This window comes from Prosopis cineraria, unplaced genomic scaffold (assembly GCF_029017545.1).
Source record: "Prosopis cineraria cultivar Desert tree isolate PC_DT_omini unplaced genomic scaffold, ASM2901754v1 PC11, whole genome shotgun sequence".
In the NCBI taxonomy this organism is placed as follows: Eukaryota; Viridiplantae; Streptophyta; class Magnoliopsida; order Fabales; family Fabaceae; genus Prosopis; species Prosopis cineraria.
This window is the reverse complement of record NW_026555342.1, coordinates 12,006,936-12,029,197: the sequence shown is the minus strand read 5'-3', so window position 1 is coordinate 12,029,197 and position 22,262 is coordinate 12,006,936. Positions and strand designations below refer to the sequence as shown.

At 32.0% G+C, this 22,262-nt stretch overlaps 2 protein-coding genes across 3 annotated transcripts; both read right to left on the bottom strand.

Annotated features, from left to right (window-relative positions):
• Positions 1-205: 205 nt before the first annotated feature.
• On the bottom strand, positions 206-4,666 carry LOC129285976 (calcium-dependent protein kinase 2-like). 2 transcript variants are annotated; one of them, XM_054921994.1, is made up of 9 exons: positions 4,534-4,666; positions 3,650-4,423; positions 2,971-3,114; positions 2,693-2,845; positions 2,167-2,282; positions 1,514-1,681; positions 1,241-1,368; positions 761-860; positions 206-681 (listed from the first exon to the last, which is right to left on the bottom strand). In XM_054921994.1, the coding sequence occupies exons 2-9, from the start codon at positions 4,413-4,415 to the stop codon at positions 607-609; spliced, it is 1,650 nt and encodes a 549-aa protein (XP_054777969.1). In that variant the 5' UTR covers positions 4,416-4,423; positions 4,534-4,666; the 3' UTR covers positions 206-606. The 2 variants fall into 2 exon arrangements, with proteins under 2 accessions (XP_054777969.1, XP_054777970.1); XM_054921995.1 differs by lacking the exon at positions 4,534-4,666 and having other exon boundaries at positions 3,650-4,518.
• Positions 4,667-15,629: 10,963 nt separating this feature from the next.
• On the bottom strand, positions 15,630-16,691 carry LOC129286690 (protein S40-5-like). Its single transcript, XM_054922675.1, has one exon. It carries the CDS (start codon positions 16,570-16,572, stop codon positions 15,919-15,921), a length of 654 nt encoding a protein of 217 aa, XP_054778650.1. The 5' UTR covers positions 16,573-16,691; the 3' UTR covers positions 15,630-15,918.
• Positions 16,692-22,262: the final 5,571 nt, after the last annotated feature.

Here is a 22,262-nt window from a genome sequence, read left to right as displayed (position 1 = left end):
AAAGACTTGACTTAAGAGGAGGAAGGGGGAAAAAACTGAGTTGGATTGTTGGGGTCCTCTTCAAAGGCTTGACTTTTGTCACTTTTAAGATCTCGAAAATGAAACCTGGCAAATTTTTATGCAGAACATAGTCCAGAACTAGTCCGATGATTAGGTAGCCACACATGATGTTACCATAAACAGTCAGCCAACATAGAACTTTAACTTCCATAAAAGTCAAGGAAATCAGCTCCCTCGCCTGAAAATCTCATTACTCAGCCGCATCTTATTTAGGAAAAAAAATTATAGCTCGTCATGGGATATCATGGTTCAAGTTTCATAAACATAAAAATTTTGGGTTTAAGAAGATGACACTAAAGAAAATTGTGAAAGCTCACAAAATGATCCTTCCCCAAGCAAGCCTTTTAAGCCCTGCAACTGAAAGCACAAAGCCAACTTTGTTATGGAGATCTCGACTTTGATGGAATCATCTATGAGTGATGCCGCTGTGTTACACAATCCCAGAGAAGAAAATGTTTCTTTCCAGCACATTCAGTCGCTAAATATATCTGCTCCGATTGTGATTCCCCTAGCTTTTTGTAAGGTTTAGCCTCCCGTGACTGAATTTTAGAAAAGTGGTCCTTGGTGCTGCATTCCACTCCTCATCATTGTGCAGAATTCCTCATAGTTTATTCTCCCATCCTGTTAATACAGAAACCAGTGACAGTATGACCTTTATTTTTAAAAAAGAGTTCTTATGATTAAGTTCAAACAAACTTACGTTATCTGCATCCACCTCGGATATTATTTCCTTAATCGTCGCTTCGTCACCCATTCCATGCTGTGTCATAGCAGTCTCCAATTCATCTCTAGTAATATACCTGTCCGAAAATTCAGAGAAGCAGTTTTTGAGATTGCATCATTTGCTGCTATCAAGACCTTCAAATCAGTAAATCTGAAACGGCACGACTTATTAAAATCCAATTTAAACGTCTATTATTAGTTTGGTTAAATCCATGATGTACTGTATCAAAAATCAGGCCACGGAAACAATGTGGTAGTCAAGTTAGTTATAAAGAGAGAGCTGGCGGATATGGACTCAGACTAGAAATATGGTCAAATCTTTTCAATTTTATATAGAAACGTTGGAAGAAATCAATTTCTGAATAATGACAGAGGATAAAACAGCTGAAAACTCGAAAGATTTGTGTGACGTGACTAACAGCAGAAATCAGCCAAAAGTAAGATATCAAGTACTCACCCACTGTTATCCTTATCAAAATACTGAAATGCTTTGTATAAGTGCTCATCTCGCTCAAGTCTGTGCCTATGCATTGTAGCTGAGATGAATTCAATATAGTCAATCGTTCCATTCCCATCAACATCAGCCTGAACCATATCATACAGAGGTTCAAGAATGCCAAGTTTAGCTTTTTTTTTTTTTTTTTGGCCATAATGTCAAGTTTAGTCTTAGACGCAAGTACTACTCATACGATCAGCTGATTGAGCTCTTGAGAGTTGTGTTACTACTTACAGCATCCATAAGTTGCTTCACTTCAGCCTCGGACAGTTGTGATCCAATCCTGGCCAAACCTGTCTTCAGTTCTTCATAGGTGATAGAGCCACTATTGTCAGTGTCCATATTGGTGAACATTGCTTTGAGACCTTTAATCTCCTCTTCAGAAAGATTTTCAGCAATAACCTGCAAAAATTGCCGCCAAATTGATAATGGAGAACTACTCAAAGAAGTACTAAGTTTACATGTAACTCATAAGGTGAAAGTGGCTGCTGTTTATAACAGCACCAAGGAAATGTTGCCAGAATGAAATTAGGATCTAGAAAGTTGTTAGCATCAGAAAATTCTAAATGTCTTCCAGGTGTATACATGCACACTTGTAACAAGATCTACATCTACTATTTACAACTTGTGCAAAGAAAAAACTAGCTGAAAGGACTATATAAACAGGATAAAATAACTAGTTTTAAGTGAAAACAATAAAGGTCACAAACTAATATGAACAAGTTCTCACATAATATCAGTATACATACATCGTTACAAATTGGGTGGTTCTAAGACAGGGCGTAGAAATTAAACCCAAAAGAGAAAATGGGGGTTCTTTGACAATTTCTTGCACCCATGAACAAGTACTGAACAGAGTTGCTTCTGATTAGAATTTGATATCAAACCTTCAAAGCAAGCTTTTTGAGCTTATTCATTGCCCTGAATTGCTTCATTCTCAACAGAACTGCGCTGTCAATTGGCTTATCTGATGCCTCCCCACCTTCTCTGATCCACGGGTGTTCTTACCAAACAAAACATCATTAATGGTCAGGTTACAGAGTTGTAGTAGAAAAGGCAGACAAACTAGGTGTAAACAATACCTTGTTACATGATGACTAATGGTTTGACAACATTCTATGCTCATATTATTTCACCTGAGTATATTATTTTTGTCTCATTTGCTCAGCTCATAAACCAGTACTCTCAGATTTCACTCATAGCAATGCATTGCCTTTGACTATATAGCACACAACTTCAGCAGCAGCAGACAAAGAGAATTTTTGACATTTCTAATAATTAACAAACCAGAAAAAGTCTAAAGTGTAAACAAAAACTAGCAAAAGAAAACATAGCTTTAAATTTGATCAAAAAAGAGCATGAGAGTGACTGAAGTTGGTTGACCCAAAGTAGAGGGTGGTCATCTAACCATACCAAGAACTTGTGCAGAAGTAATTCTCTTCTTTGGGTCCTGTGTCAACATCTTCCTGACTAAATCTTTAGCACTATCTGATATTGAGGGCCATGGTTGACTTTCAAAGTCAATTTTGCCTTCCAATATAGCATCAAATATTCCCTTTTCATTTTCTGCAATCAAAACCAACATTTCTTTTATCCCATTGTAAATTCAAATCTTAATAATCAAAAATGAGAAAAAGCAGAACAATTTGCAAGCATTAAAAAGTTTGGGGGAAAAAACTATTTGGTCTCACCAGCCCAAAAAGGAGGCACGCCACTAAGGAGAATATACAATATGATGCCTGCACTCCAAATGTCTATTTCTTTCCCATAACTACGACGCAATACCTCAGGAGCAACATAATATGCACTGCCTACCATATCACGGTATACCTTCCCTGAAATCAATTTCAGAAAATAATTAAACGAGAGAGAAACGGAAAAGAAAACAGATGACAGCTTTCAGTCTTGTTGGTATACATGCCATTACCAGCTACTGCAAGGAATCAGAAACAATGCATTTAATCTAATTCTGTTCATTATCAAAAACAGTCGCCAGGAAGTGAAGTTATCGATTAGAACAGTAGAATACCTAGTTACCTACATGACCAATTGGTCACTGCAAATATAATAGCCAGTAAAGAACTACAACCCTGCATGGCATTTTAGCGGGGTTGCATTCAAGGCAATGAGCCAAGGACCAGAATCCCAACAATTTCTTCATTTGCAGGGAGACAGATAAATTAACCATAAATAAATTGAAGATAAAAAGAACCAACTTTCTTGCATCTCTCTAATTTTCATCACCAAATGTCCAACCAATAATCAAAGAAACGAGAATATGATTGAAATTTATAACAGGGGTTGACCACTTCGGCATAAATGTGATTAAATTACAAGTATACAATTGAAACTGAGAAGTAAAGATTCCACCTTCTTCAATAAATACAGATAGTCCAAAATCAGTAGCCTTAAGCGTCGCTCCCTCATCTTTGCTAGATAGCAGGAAATTTTCAGGCTTCAGATCGCGATGCATCACCCCCATGAAGTGGCAAATGTGCACAACATTAACAGTTGCTCTGCAAATTGATGCAGCAGCTCTCTCTGAATATTGACCTTGAGCTATGATTCGATCAAATAGCTCCCCACCAGCACAAAGCTCCATTATGAGGTGCACAGAATATCTATCTTCATAAGCACCCTTAAACTCGACAATGTTGGGTTGCCCAGATAAATGCTGCATAATCTGGATTTCCCTCTTCATATCCTCCTTATCCGCTTTAGACACAAGCTTCCGCTTCAATATAGATTTGCATGCATAAGTGTGGCCGGTGGAATTCTCAGTACACAAATAGGTAATCCCAAATTGCCCTCTACCAAGTTCTTTGCCCAGAGTGTAGAATTTCTTAACATCTTCAAGAGGCTTTCCCAGAATCGTGGTTTCTGGCTTCTGCTGCGGAGGTTTGACATTCAGGGAAGTGGGTTTCGCCGGGACTGTCACTGGCGGCTGTGATGGCGGCGGCGGCGGCGGCTGGGGCTTGGATTCTGATGTTCGAATCTGAGACTGGGTTTGCGTTGAAAAATGCTGAACAGCGTTGTAATTTTGATGGGTACTACCACTACCAATACTACTCGTGGCTGATCCATAGCCACTAAATTCTGCCTTCGATTTTTTCTCCTTGCTGCTGTGACAGCCCATTTGATTTCCTGATCAGAAGCGTAATACAAGTCAGAAGTGCGAAGTTAATTTTCTGAGAACCCAAGTAAGGTATTTTCTGAAGGAAATTAATAGAGTGAGTGAGTGAGTGAAGACTTACACGCAGAGAACTGGAATGTGATGGGTTGGGAGAGGAAGAGAAGAAGGCCAAATGTTGATCAAGTTTGTTGCAGCCTAATCCCGTGGGAAAATTACTGTGGTTTGAAGATGGAGCCCCAAGTAGAAGAAAATTGAAAATTTATCATCATGGGTTTGACTTGAAAAGTAAATTATTTTAGGAAAACAATAAACAATAATCATGTCATTAATAATTTTATTTTTTTAATAAAATATTTATTTAATTTATTATATTTTTTCTCAATTATTAGTAATGATATAATTAATTTATTTTTAATGTCATATAAATATTATATTTTTATTCGTATGAATATCATGATACATTGACTCTGTATAAAAATTTCTCCTTGTTTTATCCAGAATGGCTTTGCCAAGTCATACACTTATACTATAATGAGACATTTCAATATGAATATCAATATTAATGATTGATATTAACATTGATATTGAAATTTCTCATGAGGTTTGCATTGAAGGAAATAATAAAACAAACAATTACACTGAATATACGCAGATACGTTTTCGCATCGCTGGTCAAAAAATGTTTTCATGCAATTAATTATTAATTTTGTTTGGACCCTTTAAATGATGTATGGTTTTTTTATTACATGGATTACAGCTACTATGTTATGTGACAAGTCTTTTATAGAAAGCTCCAACTTTAGAACGTATTCATCCACTCGACTTGAGTTTAGCAGAAAGTATTAATCATTAATAATATAACAAATCAAAATTAAATATTTACATTTAATATTCAATTGTGTTTTAAGTAAAATTATTCTTAATATATATATAAACAATAAAAAAAATGTGCTCGCGGGACCTTTGTGTCAGTTGCATTCAGAAATATATGACACAGTCAGAGAGCCTCAAATGCCACCTCGATCTCCTCAATATTTTTAACTTTAAAAATTTATTATACTCTATATCCAATATCTTTTTCTTTCTTAATACACAACCATAAAAAAATCATGCAAGGAATAAAAAGGAAGATCATATCAAAAATTGTTGAGTCTTTGCATCCTAAGAGACGAGGGAGGTCATTATAGATAATAAATCAAAGTTGCCTCTTGGTGTAACACCCTTAAAAATACAAATCGATTTTTTATAAATTATTAAAATTATTATCATGGTAGAAAATTTTCTTACCATGATACATCCAAGACAATATACCACAGGTCTTAAAATATCTCAAAAAGCAATTAGAACCATGAGGGACAGATAGGATCCTCATGGCATGATATTTAAATTAGGTCATGAATCAAGAGGGACAAACATAATCCTCTTGGTCAAATAAATACTTTTAATAAAAAAGATTAGAGTTTACATGCTTCACAAAGAAGATATGTCCTAAGTTGGCACAAGATACATTGTATAATCCAAAATAAGAGGCAATGTAAAAGATGGTGTTTCATACACCATAGTTACACCTCTGGTGCTTTCTCGGCCGGACTCGCTCATGTAAAAATATTAACCACGGGGAATGAAACTTAAAAGTTTCAGTAACCAAAAATTAATATGTAATGATGCATGTGATTGTAACTAATCATGCGATTGCTAAGTGGGCACACAAAACATTTAACCGAACAATACTTTCAAATAAACCGAACAAGTATTTAATTTGCATGACTGCACCTTATATCCTCCTTTCGCCATGCTCGGACGCCAAATCACCCGGCCAAAGGTGAGTTGGACCAAGCGACACGCCACTCATTGGGTCCAATAAGGGCCTACCATGTGGTAATAATTAACCGAACAGAAATTTCCATTAACACCATACATTAAAATACCCTGACAAGTCATGCATCATTCAAATATCTAAACAGAAATATATCCGAACAATAATATCTCATCATGATAAACAAAAAATAAATTTTTAACCCACTTGGCAATGATTTCACGGAAGTATATAACAGTATTTATTTTCAATAATTCATAATTTTTCCAAACAACAAAACAACACATAACCATTCACAAACACACCCATCACAACACATTAATAATGGTTACCTTGTGTCTTGAATAACAAGTTCCCCTTCACAACTCCTTTTTCACCACTATCTTTATCAATATAATCTATATAATTATTTCATAATACTATATATTAATTTTACATTAAAATAAATAACTCTAATTTAAAGAGTTAGAAAGTCTTAGATCTATAATCCATATTAATACTAATTTAAGATTTATGCCTCATTTAATTCCCAAATTCTTTTCTAAAATTCTCGTACTCTAATAAACTATTTTTTTATCCTCAATTCACTTCTAGTATCACAATTTCATCCTTCTATATTCTAAAAATTCGTCCAAAAATAAATTAAAAATTTTAAAATTATCCTGAAGCCTCAAATCACCTTTCTATAACCTCAAAAATACCTATTCATACTTAAATAAATATTTAATAATCATAGGTTTATCCCTACATCTCAGATTCCACATAAATTCAACCATATAGATCTAGATTTTAACTCAAAAATTCTCAAATATGAGTTTCAACCTCAAAAAAATATTATATAATATATATTATATCCCTAAGAGTTTTAACCTATATTTTTAATCTATCATATCATCAGATTAACTATCCTATAGAAAAATCCTAATCAAAATATTTACTCTATCCTACAAAATAATCATATCACTAGAAAGCTAATATTATTTAGAAAATAACTATAAAATTAATTTTGTAATTAAATAAATTTTTAAATGCTAATCTAAACAGGAAAGTTAGAACATACCTGAAGAAAAAGAAAATAATCCCCCCTTGCGAGAAAACGCCGAGCAATGTGAAAGGAAGAGAGAAAAATAATATAAAAATGAGATTGTAAGTCCCAAAATTATATTAAAAAAAACTATAGGTTTGAATTTAATTATTCAAACCTTTAGGCCAAAAGTTTCAATTTACTCTAAATTGCATCTTAGCCTCTCATACTTCCTAATGCACACACCCCCTCCTTTTTATACATGAAGGCACCTCTTCTCTTCCCTCATCTAACCAATGTGGGACTTAAAAACAACAACCTTCCACCCCCCCTTTTTTTTGTTCCTTCTACCTTCTCTTTTTTTTTAACACACACATAAAAAAAATTATTTATGTATTATATCTTAACTAAATATTGCTTATGTAGTTTTAAATTTAAATTTTTAAATTTATAATTAAATACCTAATCATAATATTATTTCTAAATAACCTCAAATAATATAAATTCCTATTATTATCATTTTTTCCTCAAAACCTAAATTCCATAATTTCTTTATTATATAAAAATCAGGATGTTACACTTGGTACTTGATGAGCAAGGAGATCAATACACTTATTCACTACTCTGAATGCATGGTCAAGTGTGATAATTTAGTTTCTCATAATAAAATCTCTAATTTTATTAATGATTTTAGATAGGAGGTGATTCTTGCAGAAATTGTATTGGATGAGTGACAATTTGTAAAGAATCAAAGTATATGTGAATTCTGATGAATTCAACATTTTAGCAAAGCTTGATTCTCTCCAAGACACTTATGATTTTGACAATTGTGCTTCAATGATATTCGAGATATTTGAAAAAGCCCTTGATTAAGTTCCCTTGATCATCATGTACGAGGCCTCCACAAGCAGGCAATAACAACCTCGTTGACATTAGCTAAACTGTTGATATCAAGTCAAACCCAACCTGCTTTAAGAAGTCCCATTTAGCTTTAAATCTTTCATTTCTCTTACTTAGAATGTTAGTTGTAAGATGAAGTTTGAGGTCATTTAGGATTTGTTGGGTGGAGCAAAAAGTAATAACATTTTCTTTATGATCTTCTTCAAATAATATTAAGCTGCATTAGCTTTTCCATATGTTCCAAGAGACCTGAGCAAAGAGTTTTTGCCAAGGTGTTTTTCTTGTTTTTTAGCCCCAACATCATTTTTTACATTTTAAATTATTCAATCCTATACACATAGAGAGAAGAAAGTATTAATCTTAGAAGGATTAATTATTGTCAAATACACTTCTCTAGCTTTTTTGCAATCACATAGGACGTGAATAAAAGAGTCAAAAACGTTACAACTAAAAGAACAAATTTGTTAATGAGGTCCTCTCCCATTATTGTTAATGAATTTAGATTGGAGTCTGTCCCAAGTAACTTTCCATAAAAAGTATTTAATTTTTTCATAGGCGGGTCATTTTCAAATCATCGACCAGATATCAAAGTTCGTGTGATGGTCTTGATTTTCAATTGCTCTGTACACAAATCTTATAGAAAAGTTTCCATTATTAGACAACCTCCAGTAAATAACATCTTTGTCACTAAGAGGATTAGGAGGCCAAACAAGAGATATGATATCGATTACTTCAAGGTGCAAGTATCATTTTAATTGTTTGAAGTTCCACCCCCTCGTGCTCATATGGAAATCAAAAATTCTTGCATAGAGGACAGAATCAGCTTTAGGATAAGCATAATTAATGAAGGGTTCAGGGAGAGAGGTCTATTTGTCATACCAAAGAGAAATTTGGTTGCCTTTACTGACTTTTCATCCCACATGAGTCGTGAAATTATCCCAAATTTTGCAAATATTATGCTAAGTTTAAGATGAAGTAGTGGGGTTTTGAACTATAAGAATGATAGGTTTGACATGCTTATATTTATCCTATAAGATATGAACCCAAAGACTGCTTGGTTTAGTAATGAGACCCTAGTAGAGCTTCATAATGAAAGCTATATTTTGACTTTTAATCCTTTTGAAACCCAAGGCCCTAACATTTTTATCTATAGTGACGTTGTCCTAAGATAAAAGATAAGATTTTTTTAGTCCCATCAGGTACATCACAAAGAAAATTTTTGAAGCATTTCTCCAAATCATTTAAGACATTGACGAGTAAGAGCATAGTTTACATAACATAATTAGGAAAACCTATGGTCCTTGTATGCAAAAACAAATATGAAGACCAAATTGCCCTTCTGTTAAATAGAAGAAAGGAAGAATGATAGTGGAGACCTAAGAAAAAAAATAGCAGTAACAACCAAATATAAATATAAACAAATATGAAGACCAAATTGCCTATATGTTGAATAGATAAATTTTTAGTTGTATTTAACCATTACTAGTATTTTTTTCTCTTCTGAAACCTTCACTGCTATTTTCCTAAGAATAAATCATCAACTCATTTAACATGAAACAAATCTTGGTTGAATAATGTTCTCGCTGCTACTTGCAGGATTTTGGATGTCAATCTCCTTAAGGGGAAGGTGAAAACAAATTTTTTCCATCATAAAAATTAAATTTAGGTACTAATAGAAATTGGGTATAATAAAAAGGAGTAGCCTTTCATAACATGACAAATCAAGATTCGACTCCCTGTTGAAAGATGTGCTTACATTTAACAACATACAGTAACTCGAACAATGTTGTTCAAAACCTGCCAATGTAAAAAAAAATGAAATTATTGTTTTTTCAATTTTTAGAGTTAAAGGGATGTTTGCATTTTCTTCCAAAAATAATAATGAGTAGTTTTTTTTATAAAAAAGAAATCTTTGTTTTAACTACCTGACCCTTAAGGTCATGAGGATATGATAGTTGAACTAACATCAAATTTTTTTCCAAGATGGTTGGGCGCTTGAACTTTTTTTATTAAAAAAATGGCTAGAAACTTTGACTCATGCTAATAGAGTTTGTCTAGTGACGTAACATACAGGGAAGAATTTTATTAGTTCAATATTTACTAAACATTTCAATAAAATTAAATTTGGATTATTACTCAATGGACAAAGTTTTTTGCTTTTGGTTTGGGTGGTGCGGAAAGTTAAAACTATAAGAAATGGGCAAGTGAGAGGTTCGTAAAAAGTTGTTGGAGAAAGTGACTCCAATTATTTTATGCATAAAGAATCATTGCAGAATAAGTGGGATTGTGAAGACGGCTTCCCTCCACTAAGGGAAGCTAAAGGCAGAAAAAAATTAAATCACCTATATTTAATTTGGGCTGTTTGAATTACATATTTTTAATTTTTATTTTAAAGTTGTATTTTTAAAATAAAAAATATAAAAAATAATAAATATACTTATTAATTTGATAGTCTAGATTCAATACGAATGGTTCAAATTTAATATTAAAAATTTAAATTAACTTTTTAGATATATTTTGGACAGTGCAAATATATTATGAACGGAGCAATAAACTTATTAAAAAAATTTAATATTAAATTTAGATCATACATATTAAATCTAAACTATTGGATTGATAATTATATTTATTAAAAAATTATATTTTTCATATTTTTATTTTAAAAATATAAATTTAAAATAACAAATAAAAATATTTAATATGGACAGTTTAGATTTTCCTTTGCCTCAGTGGAGAGGCAGAGGAGGCTTCCCTCAGTGGAGGAAAGCCAACTCTTGGGATTGTTGTAGAAAACTAGCTTTTCGTCCATTCAAATAAAATTTTATTACGTCACAAATCAAACAACCTCAGCATTACAATTTAAAAAAAGGAAATATATAGCAAAATAATAAACCCAACAAAAATAAGATTCCATCACAAAACAAAGTTTATCCTAAAATGTCAATCATGTTGCTTGATTAAGAAGACTTCAAGTTTCACAAAATCTCCCAAGGGAATATAGCACGGGAAACAGTTACAGTTTTCAAAGGTTCTATTTCCATGTCATGGAAAACATATATATGAATAATTGATTATTACAAGATTGTAAGTTAAACCTCTACCCGTTATGTTTACTTATATAGTTTATTTATCACGATTCGCACAAGATCACAAAGGATCAATATGTTATATGCTCAATAACTAATTAATACAAATACATAAAATGTTTGTAAATATAAGCATGTCGCCTTCAAGGGTATAGATAGCAAAACAAACTCTTGGGTCAGTGCTCAACAAGAGTTTATTCAAGTTGATGTTGATGTTTCAGTAAATTTCAACAATCAAGTTGCTTATGGTGGGGTAATTAAAAATCACGATAGGAGAGTGGGTGATGGGATTCAAGCATAAGTTTAGTTATAATGCTGAGATTTTAGCAATTAAATTAGGCTTCAAAGTTATGCAGTCAACAAGGTTTTAAAAAGACACAACTCTTTTTTGATTTTATTGATACAATAAATCTCTTGTTTTGAGATACATTTAGGAATTGAATATGTTTCCCATACACACTTGCAAGTGTTATAGAGCCCTTGCAAGTTTCCCAAAAAACAACTTATTATAAGAAATTGTAGCATAATCAAGCACAATATCATAATTTTCATATTTTCAAAAAATACAAAAAGTTCCCATTGGGTTCCTTCCTAACCAAAGAAATGAGGAATGATTTGACCTTAGGCTTCTTTAACAACCAAAATGGTAAGATTTTCTTAGTAGTTAGGCATTTGAGATGGGTAGAATTAGAAGTTGGTGAGGAAAGGATTGGACTATCTTGAGTCTAATTTCCATCATTCATTCTGTCTAGAGGAGGATACTTGTCTTGTGTTAGAAGAGGATGGAATAGAGTTGTTGGAGGTGGGTTTCAAGCTCTTATTAGTAGAGATGGAGGGAGTGCAAGGGGCAATGAAGATGAAGGAGAAGTCATCAAAACAGAGGAAATAGGAAGTATGAGTGAGGTTGCCAGTAGAAAGGTCAGATTTGGCAACAAGCAACATGCTAAGAAGTGTTTTACCGGTGAACAAGAAGATAGGGATACCGAGAAGAGAGAGTGAGAGTAAAAAAACAGTCTATTAGTTACAAATTAATAGTTGGCGTTGGGTGCTACGATTTAATTAATTGTTTTGTTTTACACCACCTTATAGTATATGCTACTTATTGATTCTCAGAGAATATTATGTGACAAAATTTGTGCCTTCACCCTAATTTTTGCATGCACCTATATGATTTTCTCGTTAAATTATCATTTAATTATCATGATTTTTTAAAAAATATCTATATATACTTAATCACTTATCATGCTTTAATGTTAACAAGAATACAAACTAAAATCACTGTATTGAAGAATCACCAAATACAATCCAAATGCGCAAAATGAGAAAACTGAGAGAAATTTTTTTAAAAATAATAAATAAATTTTCTATTTCTTGAAATTTCTTCTCCAACTTTTCTCTCCCTATCTGCTTCCCAACTTTCTCCATCCAAGTCAAGCCTTCTTTTTAGATGCGGACCTTAAGACAAGACGTGCTTAACTGTTGGTTTGGGCCTCTTATCAAGCCTGTAGAATGGGCCAGATCCATATTTGCATCATTTTTAAAATAATCCTTTGATAATGTCGTTTCTTTTTTTGTTTGCTTGAACCATAGTCTCGTTTTTGTTGATTATTAATACTATGACTTTACAACTCATCTCAGCAAAGAAGCATCATAATTAAAGGGAAAAAGAAATCGTCAATAATGACGAGCAAATAAATATGTTATAGGAAAGAGACCCTTTGGCCAAGAAAATTGCAAACATATGTTGTGATGGGAAAAAAAAAAACATAAATGCTTGGAATACACGAGTTTAGATGTCAATTAAAGCGAAAATTATTGAGGATGAATTTGAAAAGCACTTTGGAGAAGGCTAACAATAGCCTAGAGATGCATGATAAGTTATTTATTTATTTTGGGTAAAAATATGATAAGTTATTTAAATTGAAAGCAGGTCCCACACAGAGGAAAAGAAAGGAAGGGATAAGTGCTTGTCTTTTTTTCCAATTGGTCAAAACCTTTGAAGTGCTTATCTAAAATGCACATGGATGATTGTGGTATTGATAAAATAATAATAGCGTAGCCTAAGTCATAAGTACCAGAATGTCCATAACACTTTCGAGGGGAATGCGAGAGCAAAAACTAATGGTCCTAAAGTCACATAATTTGCGAGCCCAACACAAAAGAGAGAGATTTAAACTGTCATTTTCATGGAAAAAGTTGCAAATGTTAGCCATTGAATCTGATTAATGCGGCTCTCAATGCTCTCTGGCCTCTTGCTATGCTTTGCCAATTTAGGGGTACCATCCATCACTTGCCCATTAAAAGCACTGGGTGTCCTGCTCTCATGGAGTGGACCCTATGATTTTGTCCACAAACTTCTTTTTTGTTTTGGTATTTTTATTTCATAAATAAGCGAATATTTTATTTTCAGAAGACCACAGGTTTTGTTTGAGTGAGTAAATGGAAAGATTCTCTCTGGAAAAAAGAAAAAGAAAAATAAAGAGTAAATAGAAATTTTTAACGATGGTGGGGAGAGTTGTCAAAGTGACAAGGCGCTGGTTGCAACAATTATTAATTCATCCTTATATTTAATTGATAGTGTGACTGAGCACTTGAATGTGTGAATTGACAAACTTGAATAATGTTGGATTAATGGTAATATCAGGTTAATTGTCAATTTTATTCTAGATGAAGGAGCATATTGAACTATCAAACTTATGTTCTAACAGAAGCAGCTAGATTCCTTGTAAGCAAATATTACATTTAAGTAAAATGATATGGGTTTAAGTTAGTGTTAATTTATAAAACTTTTGAAATGAACATTCTTATTGAAAGATCAATCCGACTTAATCAAGATTAGTTAAAGTATGATATAACTTTAGATGGTGATTATTAGAGTGTAAAAAGAAGTCTCACATCTATAAAATTAAAAAATAATCATGATATATAAAGTTTAAGAAGTATTGAATTAAATGGCTTAAGTTATTTTAATAAAATATATTATCCTTAAACATATTTAATATAATAAATATAACATGGTATCATGAGCCATTCGATTTGGGGACAAAAAAAGGAAAAGAATAAAAGATGAAAACAAAAATACAACAAGTTAAAAAAAAAAAAAAAGAAAAGAAAAGAAAGAAGAAGAGAAGAAGAAGAAGAAGAAAGGAGAAGAAATTAAAAAAAAAAAAACCTGAAACCTCTAAGACTAAAAAAGGACAAGCTCAGGTGAAAAGAAAAAAAATAAAAAAAAACAAAAGGAAAAAAAATTAATAGAAAAAATATTAGAGTGTAAAAAGGAGTCCCATATGGCCATATCTAAAAGATTAAAAAATAAATTATGATATATAAAGCTTAATAAGTATCGAATCAAATGGTTTAAATTATTTTGTTAGAATATATTATCCTTAAGTTTACTTAATATAATAAACCTAACAATGGCTTATTTGCTTTTTTTTTTAAAAAAAAATGGTATATTGAAATTTATGCCCAATATAATATCAATTAATAGAGAATATTTGAACAAATTTTGTTGGTTTTGGCTAAATGAAGTGCAGTTCACGCGAAAACGTTGGGGCAAGTATCGCATACAGGACAAATAATGCATGTGTTCTCATTGATCCAAATACCAGATAATCCAAGCTGAGTGAGAGTGAGACTCGTTTAATCAGACGATCGAATATTCATTTGAAAGTGGTTTGGTAATATAATATTCTGTCTTGGTTTTTATATCCCATAGAAGGGTTATTGTTTTGCAGCCTAATCCAAACAAACAACATTATTGGTCCTGAATTATAACAGCCCTACCATTTCACCCTCCCTCCCTTCCTCTCTCATCTCTCTCTCTCACGCGCGCGCGCGCGCACGTTCTTTCTCTCCACTTTTGCATCAACCTTTGTTCTGACCTCTTCCCATCTCATCTTTCATGTGCCGAATAATCTATTTTTCCAATTACCATTGTTGATTTTTGATGGATGTTTTACATGGTTAAAAAAAGATGAAATTTTGGGTAAAAATAACAAGAAGAATTTGTTCTGAAATTTGGATCATTCTGTCAAAGTCACTGCAGCAATTCATGTGATTCTCAATGAATGAAAGCCAAACAACCAAGGTTCCATTTGTTCACCAAAAAGTTTCACCTTTGATTAATTTTTTCTTTAATTGAGTATATGTGTGATTCTATTAGAAGCACGGTCCAATATCAAAAGTGGGCACCTGAAAATTTAAATTTTGATTCACTATATTGTGAAGAAATAGTCTCCTTCGCTATACTTAATGTCCATTGATCCTTTGTTCAATATTTTATTCTCAATAATCATAAAAATTGATGAGAAATTCAATTTCTTGGGTGATTTTGGGAGATCATGTTATCTCAACTTCTGGGCTTCTGTGTTACCATGATTCATGGATCCTAAACATGGAATACTGAATCTGCTTAAACAAACAGAAATTAGAATACAAAATTATTCAAAAAGGGGAGAGATCTTGATCAGAATCTAGAAGGTCCAGATTTTTGCTCTAAGGCTCACTCGCCTCTGAGTCAGACTCTCCTCACTCGAGTCAACCCAACCGAATCATCGTCCCGGAAACAAAAATCCCCAAAAAAACTAAAGCTATATAATATATTTTCCCAACTAAACCGTCCTTTAGACTGAGAACGACTGTAATTATCAAATATAATACCGGTCTGAACCGGCATACTCACCCATCGAACCCGGTCTGACTCCACACCGCGTCGCGAACCCTTCTCAAGTCCCGACCCTTTAGCGTCCGGCCCACGCCCTCGAAAACGGAGTTCGCTGCCATTTTCCGACTCCGCGCGTACTCACGCGCCAAGTACTCATGTGGAGGGACCATCTCCGATTCGTCCTCGAAACCGCCATCCATGCCGTGAAGTGATTCGGTCGAGTCAGACCGGAGTATCTTGCTCCAGTCCGGCACGTTCACGGGAGCCGACGTGGCCATATGGTGTCCACGTGGTGGCGCCACGCTGTCGTGCCCGTGGTGGCACTGGTGGAGAATCCTGGTGGACGTCGTCGTACCGTTGTTTCCCGAATCATCGAATGCCAGGGACAGTCCCCCCACGCAGCGGTGATCGTTAAGGGAGATCCGACGGCCGCCTCTGATCGATATCCCACCGCCGTTTATCTCCGCAGCCGAACGTGGAGGCCTCTCTCCAAAAGAGGCATTCATTGCGCGGTCGTCTATTTCGTCGACGGTGGACCAGACATCGTCTTCAACGAACTCCGATGCGTCAGTAGCGGCGACGGAGGGTTGGCTGTGGAGGCTGTAGCTGTAGCTTCCCAAGAGGCGTTCGCTCCGGTGACTTGAGGTCAACTTACGACCCTTGGCCATGTAGGAACGACGGCGGAGTTGGGTTTCGGGGTGACCCACCCACTCCGCACAAAGCCAGAAAGGAAGGAAAAGCCGTTGACGATGTTAAGAATCCATAAGCTATGGAGGATTGGACATAAGCAAGACGAAGGAAGGTGAACGTGTATATATAGCGTTTTCGTTAGCGTGACCCACCATTTCGAATTTCATTTCAATTTGAGGTTCATTTTGTCTGCATTTCCTCCAATTTATACCGTTAAAATGGAAGCAGACTCTCTCTGGTTTTTATTAGCCAACCAACGGCGAGTTTGGGATTGTCAGAGCTTGCTCGATTTCTATTTTTAAAAATTACTTTTTATTTTTCAAAACATAAAAATTTAAAAAATTATTTAAACAAGTATTTTTTTATTTAATTATTTTTAAAACTGATTTCATTTTTTAAAAAAATAAAATAAATATTTTTAAAATATATTACATTTGATTATTAAAAATTATAGGTATTTTGACTAATTTTTATTTTTAATCATCATCATTAACTATTTATAATTATTATCATTAGTCTATTTTTTAATTTTAAAATTATTTTTTAATAGACATGACCAAACAAATTCTCATTTCATTTTGTTTTAAAAAATAATTTTAAAAATGATATAATGAAACAGATTTTAAAAATAATAAATGAGAATAAAAAATCAAACAAGTCCTTATTCATTGTTCTTTTTTTCTTTTTTAAGTGAATTTATTTATAATCCAAAATAATTTTAATTAAACAATTCATTTATCGTATTTATTTAATAACCAGGCTATGGTTTCGTTAACAAATATGATTATATTTAATTTTAATTGTATGGTAAATTTTATATTTATTGACAATTGCAAATTTTTAGGTGACCTTTTAAATTTAATATTTATTTTAGTTAAAGACTATTGTCGCTTGAATGGCTTTTTTTTTTACCATTAATTGTTTGGTAGACATACAACATTAATTATAAGACATGATGATATAACTTATCAACATTTGGAAAAACTTAAAAATATATCATGTATTATTAGATATTAAATAATTATTAATGATAATGATGAATTATGAATTTTAAAATACACCATTGAGTTTGACAAAAAAATAATAAATTTAAATATTCAAATAAAGTAATTTCTGCATAATAAAATTTAGGGTGAATGATAGAAAGACTCTAAGGAGATCAATTAATTTAAATTAGATCTTAAGTATCAAACTCTAAAAATTTATAAATTTAGCTCTCAAATTTATAACTTGTGTTTTAAATTTTAACAGAAAAAAATTTATTCTTCAATCATGTTAAAATTTAAAAAATAAATTATAAATTTATTATAATGAAGTTGCAAATTTAATATACGAACTTGAAAATTCTTGAAGTTTTGCACTTGAGACCCGATTTAAATTAATTGATCCTTTTGAGACTTATCTATCATTCTCCTTAAAATTTATATCTATCTTTTTTTGAATATCACAAGTATTATTCATCAAGAGTAAAATCTAATAATCTGGCTGAGTTTTTACGAATTTTGAGTATTTTGGGTGTTACTAATTTCCTATTATATTAAAAAAAAAGAAGACTAATCTTGAGAGTGAGAGTTGAAGCCCAGTAAGTATTTTTTGACTGAAATATTTTTTATCTAGTTTCCTTAGTAATTTTTTTAATGGGAGGATTTTTTTTAGAGGGGAAATATACCATTAAAGGATGAAAAACCCTCCTCTTTAAAATAGGTCTACATGCCAACAAAACTCTACCCCATAACTTATAAAATTATGGGATCAAATTTCACTATCAATGTAAATACATTATTGCTAGAGTTGTAAATGAGGGTTAAATTTGAAGGGACACCCTAACAACTCTATTTAAAGAAGGGCATGGGCTTCAAATGCAGGAAATTTTTAAGGTAATCAAGCTTTAGGCTCGACCATAATAAGCCTTAAAAAAAAAGAGTTCGAGCAGACCTCCAAACATTGTTCTATTTTTTTTCCTTTTATCTTAAAACGCACCATTTGACAAATAAAAAAAAAACCTATACACCTTATCATTTCAAGTTCTTTAGCCCTCTTTGTCTTTCGACTTAACCTCCTCCTTACCATCTCCTTTTCCCTGCTGTCTCACCTCTCCCTTTTGGCTCTCTTCATCTCTTGACTCACCTCTCTCTCTCATCTCTTGACGTAGTGTCTCTTGATTGAATGTCTCCCTCTTGACATTCCATTGCTTTAGTTTTTTTAACTCTCGTATTCTCAAGTAATTTCTGTTCCAGCATAGACTTTTTTTAGATTATGGATGTTTGAAATTTCAATTTAATGCTCGCTTTTAATATTTCAATTTGATTTGAAAATTTTAACCCCTCGTCTTATTCTGTGAGGATTATATTGATATACCTCATTTATTATTTTTGAAATTTTGTTGTGAATTATGATGATATCAATTAACATATATTTAAGCTTTTAAATCTTTTATTTATTTTCTAGATGATGTGAGACATTGACTTAGTTTGTATTGAATTTTAAAGCTAAATTATAATATTAAATATTATAATTTTAAATTAAATTATTTTTTAGAAAAACAAAATTAAATTATAATGTTAATTCTTTTATTTTTTTAAAAAATCGAGTTTTCAAACCCAGCCTAAGCCCTTTCAATAGGTGCTAAACCTCAAGATTCAATCAAAATTTAAAAAATCAAGCTTCAAGGTCTAAGTTATTTAGAACCAGGCCCGCCCATATTTCAATGTCTAATTATTGATGGAAGATTTATAAATATTTTTATAAATATTTTTTAAATCTTAAAGTATGCCTTTGATATGATAAGTGTCTGAAACTCAACTCACTTTAATTTTTTAATAAAAAGAATAGGTGGACGTGTGATTAGCCAATAAGTCATTGGCACGTGGCTTTCTCTCTATTATTTGTAGGATGCAACATCATTGAGGATATATTCTTAAAATTGGATGACAGGATTGGACTGAATTCGGTTTCAGTGCTCATCATCATGCTGCCCAACACCAATTTTGCAATGTTAATTTTTTTCATTTCTTTTTTAAATCACAAGATTATTATAATAATAAATAAATATTATAAAATTATTATTTTATTATTTAATAAATAAATATATTTAACTTGTTAAATTTTGACGTAAACAATTCATATATAAATTTTGGTTTGAATAGTTAAGAATAGTAGTAAAAAAATTAGAACCATGACTAAATATATTTTATAAAATATTTTTTATTTTATTGATTTTTCACAATTGTCCATTTATGAGAAGTAATATTATGTAAGGTATGATTGGATATTAAATATAAGTACTTTTTTTAATGAAAATTTAAACATTGTTGTGCTACATAGTAAGAAACTAGCTCATTCTGCTAAACTCAACGATCAGTCCTTATTTTGAACTTTTCAAGTCATTTTTTTATAATTTTTTTAGTATAGTTTTAAACTGTTTAGATCAAAATTTTTGTCTAGCCTGTTCAAGTCAAATTTTAATAAATTAAATTTATTTATTTATTAAATATTAAAATAATAATTTTATAATTTTTATTTATTATAATAATAATACTTTTATAATTTAAAAAGAAAAGAAAAAAAAATAACACCGCAAAATGCAGTGTTAATTGGTGCTGAGCACCACGGTCCTCATATGATGTGCACCGAAACCGAATCCGATTGGGTCCGCCAATGTTGAAGCACGTGGAAGCAATCGCCGATTGATTAGTACAGCGCAACCACTAGTTGGGAGTGATCAATGGACATGGATGCAAGTTTCTAAATCGAACGGAAAGACATTCATCCTACTATCTGGCATTAATGGCTTTTCACTGCTTTTGGCTCTCAGCAAATATTCCGGTTCCCTCATTTCGCTTTGGTCACACTTGTGTTTTTTACATTCTTCCTTAAACAATATTAAAGCAATAAAGTGATTATCTCAATGCTTGCTTATCTTGAGAAGTTGAAATTGATAAGTATAACTAAAGTTGCCTCAATGATCCAAAACAAATATAAGCGCATAAAACTTTCAAAGTTTGTAATAAATTACGTAATTTGCAAATACTTTATTCGATCGTAAATATAAAACCCAGTCAATTAATTTAATTCATAGGTATTAGAGAAATTGAATAAGTTATTTCTTTTTAATGATCCTGTAAAAATATTTGTTATTTTTCTAAAACACCCGATCCAATGAAACTATTGAATGCGAGAGGCACATGGGATAAGAAAAGTAGACATTTTTTAAATAGAATTGAAAGAACAAAGAATGCATTTTAAACGTTGGATTTTAATTTTCATAGATATTGTGAACTGACTCGTGCACGGCAATTGATGTTTCGAGAAATATATGAATAAGAAATTATCATCCAAAGGATTCACTGCTTGTTCGTTGTAAATAACTATTATTGTATTATTTTCTGTGCGAATGTTACAAACTTTTGGCGTGTTCAAAATATTCAATCAAGTCATTGTCTTGAACGAATCAGGGAAGAGGAGCGGTAGACAAATATTGCCACATCCAATTCTTTTACAACTTATTATAGGAATAATATTAATTAATAATTTCAATTTTGCGTTGTTATATCTTCAAATTGGATGCATGCACTGTCAGAATATAATTTAAATGTTCCCTGGTCCATCGCCAAGTAATAATAATAATAATAATAATAATAATAATAATAATAATAATAATTTTGCAATCAGGCCAAAAAGCAGAAGATATATATATATATATATATATTAAAAGAAGAAGGAGAAGAAAATAAGTATGATTTAAAAGAGTCAGTGTTGATAAACTGGGCAACATTCCTTAATGTTATACTTATGCTCTCTCCATTAAAAAATATAAAATATTTTTAATCTTTCGAAGTGTAACTATTACCTTATTTTTAAAAGTTTTATTAATAATAATTTTATTTATTATAGAGTGTTTAATAGGGGTAAATATAAAAATATAGGGTTAGTTTAAAAATAATTAACTATTTTATTAAAATAAAATTTAATTAAAAATATTTTGTATTTTTAAATGGATAAAATATTATTTAAGCATGTCTTCATCAAAAGTACTGTTTTTTTTTATTATATATATATATATATATATACTAGGGATAAAAGTATATCAAATCAGATAAATTGCAATAAAGAGGAAGGAAGAAGGAAGAAATTACTAGGAAGAGGTAAAGAGCACCCATTGTGACATGACGATTTGGAGCAATGTGTTAAAACGTTGGTTTCATTTAATCAGAGATATCGAATTTGAGTTTTTTTGGATGCAAGGCTTTGATGCCAGAACGAAAGGGATAGCGTAGTAGCGGATACTTCTGTTATGCTCCAACCTCTCACCACCCACCACGTGTACGATTCTCCTCCCTCGCCTTCACTCTTTTTGCCCTTTTGACCAATTCAGCAATTTAAAGGATCCAAATCCTCTTTTGACCCATTACATTATCCAACTAAAGCCGGAAATAAAAGTTGGGTCTAGAGAATCGGGTTTAAAAGTTCAGTTTAAATAAGGGTTTGGATTTTAAAAATAATTTTTTTTAAAGCAATCGGGTTTGAGGGCTTGGCCCTGATAAGCCCTGTAAAATAGGGCTCGGACCCGGGCTGCCCTTCAAGCCCTGTTATATTATTTTTATTATTATTTTTTTAGTAAAGCACTTGTTTGAAATCAATGACCTGCTCACCTGATCCTACACACATT